General features: G+C 40.0%; 1 protein-coding gene across 1 annotated transcript in view; it reads left to right on the plus strand.

Annotated features, from left to right (window-relative positions):
- Positions 1 to 10000, plus strand: part of LOC138043470 (BTB/POZ domain-containing protein 16-like) — a 50714-nt gene that overhangs the window by 17077 nt on the left and 23637 nt on the right. Inside the window, exons 7-12 of the mRNA XM_068889754.1 lie at positions 1020 to 1187; positions 1946 to 2066; positions 3418 to 3487; positions 4849 to 4911; positions 5428 to 5495; positions 8635 to 8713. Of these exons, the coding sequence (XP_068745855.1) occupies positions 1020 to 1187; positions 1946 to 2066; positions 3418 to 3487; positions 4849 to 4911; positions 5428 to 5495; positions 8635 to 8713 (569 nt within the window). The remainder of the gene's footprint in view (positions 1 to 1019; positions 1188 to 1945; positions 2067 to 3417; positions 3488 to 4848; positions 4912 to 5427; positions 5496 to 8634; positions 8714 to 10000) is intronic.

Here is a 10000-nt window from a genome sequence, read left to right on the forward strand (position 1 = left end):
ATTTTTGTGTGGTCTCACTTAACAGTAGAGCGGAATTACTGTAAAGGAATGCGCGGGGCACAGCGGGCTTAAGTCTCAGTCTGCAAACGTATCACGGGGCATGTGCCATCCATAGTTGTGGGCGGCGGTTGGATCAAAGTGAGTTTCGACCCATGGCAGAGGTCTCTTTCCCCTACTCGTCAGCCCAGCGAACGCAAAAGAAAAGAGATTTTTGCTAGTAGGGAATGATCATTCCTGAGATATGAAAATATTATTATTGGTGGGGGGGGGGGGGTGGGGAGGGGAGTAAGCAACAGTTTTAGCCTAGTCCTTTCTTTAGATCGTGTCACCTGTCTTCTGGTTCGTCAAGTAAATTGGTACTGAGATCTAGCATTGCCCGGACGTCTCGGCAAAATTCGCATGCCGAATGGTAAGAAAACTGTGAAACGAGGATGCTTTATTTCCTTAGCAAATTTTATGAGAAGCTTAATTTAGAATTATTTTCAGCTGAAATTCCTTTTGCATTAAAAGTGCTGCTTACATAAGCAATCAATAAATCTTTTTGACGGTCAACTGTTCAATTAGTTGGTCCCCCAGTATATCGATCCATTCCTGGCATTGTATTGAAATGTGCGCTCAGCTTTGTTGTTTGTCTTTACAGCGTTTTTCAATTGAGTGTCGAAAGTAATTTTCGAATTGTTTTGGCTTTGCATTACGTCACTCAGTGATGAGTTTAAAGTTCTCGCGCCAATTTTGCAACCAATCAGAAGTGAAACCAAAACCAATTGTGCCTGCGCGTGCACATTTTCCCGCGCTTTGTGTCAGCTACGTATAATTACTTCGAGTTTTGATTGGTTTACTGGATTGCCTCCGTCCTTTGGTTTTGGTTTTACGACACTCAATTGAAACTCGCCCTAATTCTGGGAAACTTGGTCGTTCCATGAATAAACTGCACCACATCGAATGTCCTGTGTGAATGCTACCAGGCATTTTGTTACTTTTTGGCCTGGATCAAATGTTTTCATTTCTTTTGCGTCAAGAAAGCAACTTAGATGCTTTGAAGACAGCAGCAAGCCATGGTACCATGGAGCCTCCAGTTACAAATAGTTCAGACTCATCACTTGCGAGAGGAAGATCCAGTTATGACTTGTCCAAGACTCAATTAACATTTAGACTGAGAATCAGAGATCCACTAATTACAAAACAAAGTAAGCAATGTTTACATCATGCAGAAAGGAAGGCTGTGTATTGGGTCTGGTTTCTTGCTTCTTAATTTATTGCCCCGTGTGGCCCCATGCGACCCACAGCTTATTCATAATATGCATGTGATCTGAGAAAATAGATTTTTCTCACCAAGTGTGTACCACTTACATAAATGGCGGCCAACTTGTCATTCTTTTGTATTCATGTTAATTAGACCTTCTGCCCTAGTATTTTGAAACAACAATTGATATTATTTTGATTTTTGCACTTTACAACAAGGCTAAAAGGTTTATTTGCATTAATTAAAACAAATAATTAATTAATATATTATGTTACCGCAACACGCTAGCAGGCGCCGAGGCAATTTACTAGGGTTTTTATTAACGGCAAAGGGTGTTAAATTTGTCTAAGTATAATAGCGCAGTGTGGTATCTTAAATGCACATACTTGCAGTTGTTACAAATTACGTCAAAGCTTGCTTTCTGTTCATTCGAAACAATTAGCGTGAACGAGGATGGCAATAAACATGTCGATGACTGGAGGACTTGCAATGATTTTGCCAGTTACTGACTGAAGACCGCGGTGAACTGTTTGTTTAGAACAAAATGAATGTTGTTTGCCGACACCCAAATGTAAACAATCCCCTTACGGGCCCGCACTTTTTGTTTAATGTACAGCGTTCCTTTTAGAGCATTCCGCACATACCGATACAACCGAGTCAATCTCTGATATTCAAAAGTAGTGTTTTTTCTTCAATTTTCAGCTTTTGCTCTCGCCCTGAGTGCGTTGTATGAGAACGACAGTGAAATGAATGTTTCTGAGGCAGATGCTGTTGGCGTGCTGGCTGCTGCGAATTTCCTTGGTTTCACGGCTTTGGAAAAATTGTAAGATGTGGCATTGAGCTACAGACATGTAAGGAATAAAATGGAAGAGAAAACCCCTTCCCCGAAAAAAAAAAACCACGGATAACATTCTGCAAAGACTAAAAGACCATTTTCTCAACCGTGATTTTGAATGGAGGGGTGGACCTAATCTCCTTTTTATTTTGTCCAAGATCGTAGGATTTGACGTATGTCGTTTAACAGGTGTTCAATGTGTACTTGAACAATCAACGAGAAATCTTAAGTACGTCAGCCCTTTAGCTGGGAACCTTAGTTACTCTGGTGGCAAATCTATGTAGAGGTTGTTCCATGTCGTACGGGTTGCTAGGAGCTTAACGCTTGCCAGTCGTTCCCCAGTCATTCTTCTTCTTCTTCCATTACTTAGCTCCACCTATAAAGATGATTCTTCCAAGTGGTCAAGGTTTCCACAAAACATTGAAATTTGAATAAAATAAAATAAAAATAAAATAAACAAGACATTTCTCGGTTTCGAAAGTGATTAGCCAATCGGGCCTTGTAAGAGACCAAATATGGCGACTCAACCATGCTTTGCGGCAGGCTGTTCCATTCTTTAATAGCTCTTGGAAAGAATGAGAATTTGTGGTAGTTTGTAGAAGACGAAACAACTTTGTACAATATTGGCAAAGAAACAGGCCTACAACTGCATTGGACCAATCGCCTTTGAAGTGGAGAAGGTGCAGAGAGCATAATGTGCGATCTTGCGAGCTGAAGAAGCATGGTTGTGACAGCGGAAAAGAGAAAAGCTGTTTCTCGTATTTTATCCTTGTCGGCCTCGTTGCCATGAATGCAGGCGTGAACGTTGCGAAACCAATTAGAAAAAGCAGGCAGGCAAAGAGTCATACCTTCAATCAACTAATTAATTGCAGAATTTTAGCTTATATATTTTGATTCATCCCCAGAACAAGAAGTCAATAGGGCTGTTTTACATTTTCCCGGAAAGACGCTATTTGAACAAGCCTCTATAAATGCTGAAGCATTTAATCGCCAAATTTCAGAGCTTGTAATTCCTTAACGTAACAACGAGGTGAAATGACCAATTTTGTGGTTGATCGTTCAGTGCACAAGACGGCGCATTTTATTTTTGCTAAGCACATTCCGTACCATTCATGCACATTTGACCCCTGGATAGTTGGTGCTCATTTTCTCAGTGAAATGATCACAATAACGCCAATCTATATTAATTTCTCAGATGATCTTTTGTCGTTGTTTATACACCTTATTGTCAACTCTGGAGGATACTTCCAACCTATTGTTTTTGTAAAAATTTAATGATAACTGTAAAACAAGTGTTCGATTCTCTTAGTGGCTCTTAAGAGGACTGGTTGTTTTACAGGTGTGCTGATGTTATGCAGCGATCCATAGCTGCTTGGTCTGTCTGCGCATTTCATGCTTCTGCTTCCAAGGTATGACAACTAGGCCATCTCCAAGTTGTGTGCCCAGTAACCTGGCCTTTGAATGGTTGCGAGGTTGCTGGTGACCGTGTTTTTATTGCAATGCATTGTGGACCGTGTTGTTGCGATTTGACGTGGTTGTACTTTCCTAAGAAAATTAAAGAAGATTGTATCATCACGGGTCACCGAAAAACTTGCTTTCATTCCTAGACCAGCTACTCAGTCACAAATTTAAGGATAGTCTTGTTATTTTTTTGTTTCAATTTATTTCACAAGACGCACACTAAGGGTCATGTTACAAGGCAGTTTTTTAAATTGGGCGTTTGGTGCAGAGACAAGATAAGACTGACTGTAACTGGGAACTACTTTCCATAACGCGTTTTTATTGGTCTTTTCTGTTGTCGGACGTTTGCAGCGAAGCACACGTGATGCAACTTTGAAAGGTCAGATTCAAACCCGCTGAATTGCTCTCTGTTGCCCTCGCAACACAATTTTTACAAAATAATAAGCATGCCACGCGAGAAAAAAACTGTCTCAGCTGTAACATGTCCCCACAGGCAACACGCCTTTTAGCGTGTACCTAAGGGATACTGTCACACTAATTTTGCAAATCCAGAAGACGGTTTTCACGGTGGTAATTTGAACTTTATCAACTCGTTTGCATGATAAAACCAAAATTTCATGTTTCAGAGAACGTTTCATGTTTTTTGATGAGGTCTGCTAGTTGTTGTGCGCTTTCCTCACCTGCTGCTCCGAGCCTTAAAGTGCACCTAACCCCAAAATATTTTTTTTGCTAAAATGAATCTTTGCAACTGTTCGAAACGCATTGCGGCCATTTTTTCATTTTTCTAACAAAACCTGGCATTTTATAGGCTTCGAAAGTTGCAAAAATCCAAGCATCTTTTGTTCACGACCGAGTCAGAAGGGGAGTGGGTCTATTCCTGATTTGACGTCACAATCTACTTTGCATGCATTTTTACAAAGAGTTAATGCAATGTAATTCAGTTTATGACGTCAAAGCAGCAATAGACCCACTCCCCATCTGACTCGGTCGTGAACAAAAGATGCTTGGATTTTCGCTACTTTCGAAGCCTATAAAATGCCAGGTTTTGTTAGAAAAATGAAAAAATGGCCGCAATGCGTTTCGAACAGTTGCAAAGATTCATTTTAGCGAGAAAAATATTTTGGGGTTAGGTGCACTTTAAGCTTTTTCAGTTATCAGTTTTGATTGTGCTCTTTCCACTCTTGGATTGTAGTAATGTATTAACAGCCTGAGCCTTAAAATTACACTAAATTGAACCAAGTAGAATCAAGACTGAGCTGTAGAGCTATCATGCAATATAATTAACGACTTGTGGTTATTCCGTGTTTAGTACAAGCAGAGCTCTGTTGTGGAGGCATGTGAGAGATGGCTTGAACTCAATTTAGTACCGCAGGTGGGTTTTATATATTGAAAACAGTAAGATATGTAAATGTGATTGGCACGTTTGTCTTGCAGCGATGAAGGCACACCCGAAATAAAGTTATACAGGTTTTTTTTAGGTAACCCGTGACCTTCTCGGATTGCCAGTTCGGATGATTTACCACTGATAACAGACCAAGAGGCGCGTAGGGCCTATTGGAGGAAACTTGGTTGGGACACCACGCTAGAACAGAACTGCTCTTGTGCTGTTCAAAGTATTTCAATGATTTAAGTTGTCTCGAGCTCTTAAACAACCCCCCGCCTTCCCCCCCCTACCCCTCCCCCATTTAACGTTAACTACCTTCTTATGCTTACTAAAACCCCAAGTGCACGCCGGTCCGCACATCACACATTGCTACGGGATACCCTTCAAGGCTGAGCGGGCAATAATTACAGAGGAGGGAGAAGGGTAGTAAGAGACCGTATTTGATGTTTGAAACACAAAGAGCAATAGACCACTGTTTGAAGAGAATTATTTTTGTATATTTAGCTTTCAGTTCAAATATTCTTAAGTCACTTGCCACAAGATCTCCTGGAAAAATGCCTGAAATCCACCAAGTAAGAGGTTTTATGTTTGTTCTTAAATCGGTGTCGCTACTGACATGGTCGAGAGGGGCAACGACGCGGGGTTTGGTATACGTCATCTTTGCTTGGACTCCCTATTGGTTTACTCAAGCTGTTTTGGATGTTATCCGAACAGAGACGTTCCTGTCTATTTTCCTTTCATTTTGTCGAAATGAAAATTTAATGTGCGGCTTAAGGTGGCTCAAACCGATTTCAACACTTTCAAGGGACCTTGTTATTAGAAGGATTGACACTACAACACTTTATCACGTAACAGCAATCGTGTGGTACCATGTGAAAAATCAATTATTGCTGAACAAGATGCAGTCGTTTTTGTGACGTAACAAGTTACCACGGCAACAAGAAAGCCTTGCAAAAACACCCTATATATTGGCGTTAGTTGCTCACTTCTGAAAAACGCACTCGGTGACCCCAATTTTTTTATAGCAGAAAAGTAATCAGCAGGCAAAGATAAAACTCTCTGCAAAGTTTAAAAGAAATCTGTGTAGCGGATTCAGAGCTACAATACATTTTCAATTATTTAAGGTTGCTCTGAATCCGTTCCGCAGAATTTTTTAAAACTTTGCAGAAATTTTTATTCTGGCATGCTGACTACATTTCAGAAATAAAAAACGGGGGTCACCGATTTCGTTCGTGAGATATGACCAGCTAAAGCCAAAATATGGGGTGTTTTTGCAGGGCTTTCCTGTTGCCACGGTAACTCCTTACGTCACAAAAATGACCGAATCTTTTTCAGCAATAATTGGTGTTTGATATGGTATCATAACATTGCTGTGAGGTGATAAAGTGCTTTAGTGTCGATCCTTTCAAGTTTTGAAACTGGTTTGAGCCACCTTAAATGGAAATCAAAATTGGGGCACTTACCTTTCGGGTAAGAAACTGGCCAGTTGTTCCTAAGGGAAGCGAAGCAAATGACATTTAACCTATTGAAGGACATTATTAGGAAAAATGGATATTTGACCCAAATATGCGATAAATGTTGTCGTTTCGCCTGCGTAAAAGCTAATTCTTTCTACCAGGGTTGACTTTCAAGTGATCGTTTGAATGTAAATGGCCAGGCGAAAAAGGCGCAAACGAAGGGGTCGGTACATTTCGCTGACCCTCAGTCGATGGACTACCCAAATGGACTACCCTAAAAATGCTATTTCGGATGAGTACTGTTGATCCATGTGTAAGCAGCATCTCAAATAGTGGTTACTTAAGCCTCAACACCCATTTTAAACAGCATTGTTCAACAGTATTTAAGTCTAAGCTCCCATTTTAAAAAGGTTAGCTTTCGATTATTGTTGTGATGGCCGATTACGTCATGTAAGCTAACCTTTTTAAAATGGGTGCTTAGACTTAAATACTGTTGAACAATGCTGTTTGAAATGGGTGTGAGGCTTAAGTAAGCACTATTTTAGATGCTGTTTACACATAGATCAACTGTACTCATTCGAAATAGTATTTTTAGGGTAGTCCATTTGGGTAGTCCATGGACTGGGGGTCAGCGAAATGTACCAACCCCAAACGAAGGAGGAGGTGGCGAGGAGAAGCACAGGCGCCCCAAACTCAGTGTGAGGGAAAGCCAACAAAAAATATAAGGATTTTGTTTGGGAATCCCGGTTGAACAAATTCTCAATGAAAAAGCCTAACCTTATTGCCATTGTTGGTCGCTTCCTTTCTGTGTGGTTTTTTGAGGTTCGACGAGAATTGAGCCATTATCAGTTCCTCGGTTGTCAACAGCTATAGTAAAATACCAAGGCTGAACACTGAATTCTCAGGAGCCCACCAAATGGGGTCAAATATTCCTGGATAATATGTTCCCACGGTTAAAATTCCACCGTAGAATGCGAGGGAAAAGGTTTTTCTTTCATTTCAATCCGCTAGCCGCGCAATCGAAGCCCTGCCAGCGACGCAGGCGGCTGTTAGTGTCCCAAACGAATCGTTAAAACGATGAATTAAAAAGATACTCTTATACATTGAACACCACACGGCTACCGTTGAGTTCGGTTTGGTAACGAGTCTTTGTTTGTGACTTGGTAAGGAGTCTTTGTTTGTCTTTGTACAAAGGAAAGGTTACGTTCATACAAACGTTGGCCGTGTAGCACTTATATTTTAAACAGAGTTTACTGAATAGAGGGTAATGTGAAGTGCTAGATTTCTATCCCATATGAACCATATGGGATAGAAATTTAGCACTTCACATTACCCTCTATTCAGTAAACTTTGTTTGTCTTTGTTTGGTAACTTCGTTAGGGACGACAAACAAAGACTCGTTACCAAAGCGAACTCAACGGTCGCCGTGTAGTGTTCAATGTGAAAGAGGACCCAATTAAAAAAAAAAAAAGATTGTCGGCTCTTTCCGCTCTGTTATGTCTTTACACCTTTATGAAAGGAAGCAGTAAGTTTTGAGTGACAGGAGGATTTTTTCTGACACTTTATCAGCCAATCAGCCATGATATTTTCTCCGTTCATGTGTGAACGGAGGCTTTGAAAGTGTTGAGGGGTTGATTGCACGCGGTTTCTCACTCCTTCTCATCGGCCCCTACCCCCTCGTGGTCTCGTTTGACTTTGGTCCAGGTTTTCGCGCGGCCATATTCAGAACAATCACTCGAAAGAAAATCCCAGTGGAAATTCGCCAAACCCCCAGCTTCCCAGCAGGCTAACTTACAATGAGTGCAATACCTGTAGGAAGGACATCAGGAGAAGTTTAGTTCTAATACCGTAATTACGCGTTCAAACCTACGCGGTTTTAAGAATCTTTTATTGTTTCCGACGCAGCATTTATTTCAAAATCATTGACAAAAATTACCGTAAATCATTGAAATATCATGTAAAACAGAAACTTGTTTAACGATGACATATTTCCCTGTCTTCCTGAGGACGGTGTAGATTTCCAACTTGTTCCGCACTTGTTTATTTTAATTTTATTTTTACTATCCCGGTTCGGTTAAACACCGCATTCTCTTAATTAGATGCGGCGTTTGCTCGAGGGCGGCTTAAATTGTAAAGTTTGCTTGTATTTGGGGCGTTTAATTGAGTGAATACCTAGAAAGTGAAAACCTGCAATGTATGCAATTCTACCACTGGTTTGGGCACCATTAAATTCGTTTTCTGCTTTTCGATACAGGCTTTTCACGTGGAGTGAATATTCGTTGTATAAGTTGCTGGCTTATTGGATATTTTTACAACAACATCCTAATTTACAGGTAATATAGAGGATATTACATGGCCGCGCGGGGATACGAATTTTATCTTCGAGTGCTGAAAGTATCTCTCACGAGTGAGCGAAGCGAACGAATGAGAGATACTTTCAGCACTCGAAAATAAAATTCGTATCCCCAAGCGGCCATTTAATGTTCTGTTCATTATATAGGTATCGATGAGATGTCTAGATTTAAAACAACTTGTTTTATTCATTTTCGAAATGATGAAAAAGTGGTCACCAACCGCTACAACACGCATGTTGTGTAACATGAACCAAGATATAAAAGTTATGAAAAACAAATCATGATAATATAAAATTTGCAATAAAAGTGTTATTGTAGTAGAGAAGAATTATATTAAAGCACAAAAGTATCTTACTATGAAGAGGAATCTCGCTTTTTACTGGCTAATCGTGCTCATTACCCTGACGACACCTACATTCTCACAGATAAAAATGATATTTTCACTGTGCGTGCATGGTGAAAATATGATTTTGAGTAAAAGGGGAAATCCTGGTATTTCATCAGTATCTATGTAATAAATAATTATCTTGATCACCTACTGATATTGAAAAATTCTCGTTTTGTAAGTTTTCTTTTTAATCTGGTTAAATTATCGGATTTGCCTTGGAAATCGAGGTTTTATTGTGGGGTTCGCGAATGGTATGAAGTTCAGTTTAAAGGCTATTCCGTGGATTTTTTGGGTAATGTCATGACTTGCAAAATGCCTTTGAATGACGTGGAACGTCGTAAAACGTAGAACAACATAAAAAGAAATATGACACGGCAAAAAAAGATGCAAGGATGGACAAAAAGTAAAAAGATCGAAACGGATTGCAATTAGTAATGTTGAAAAAAGTCGTTTAAAAAAAGGTTTACGACAGGCCTGGATAAAGGTCACTTTTGCACAGAATCATCTTGTTTTTGATATAACGATAATCAGTTTAACGCGGTAAAGGAATTCATTGTACCATTTTATAGTTCAGAACTGGATCACCGAAGACTTCACCCAAAACACCCCGAAATACCATGACTCAGCCCCATAAAGTTACGAAAGTGATTATTCTATTGCCTGCAGAACGTAGTGTGGATCTTCTTCATCGTACCGCAAACGATCGCTTTTACTCTTTCAAGTATTCTTTGACAATTTTATTGGCAGTTCGCTGGAAAGCGAACAAATGGGACAAGTTTTCCTTACCTAAATCTGGCACGCCACTTTTTAATCAAGGGAGAACTTGTTATGAATGTTTGCGAGGGTAGATCTCTTGAAAAGTGACACAAATATCCAGC

The sequence above is a fragment of the Montipora capricornis genome, chromosome 3, assembly GCF_036669925.1.
Source record: "Montipora capricornis isolate CH-2021 chromosome 3, ASM3666992v2, whole genome shotgun sequence".
In the NCBI taxonomy this organism is placed as follows: domain Eukaryota; kingdom Metazoa; phylum Cnidaria; class Anthozoa; order Scleractinia; family Acroporidae; genus Montipora; species Montipora capricornis.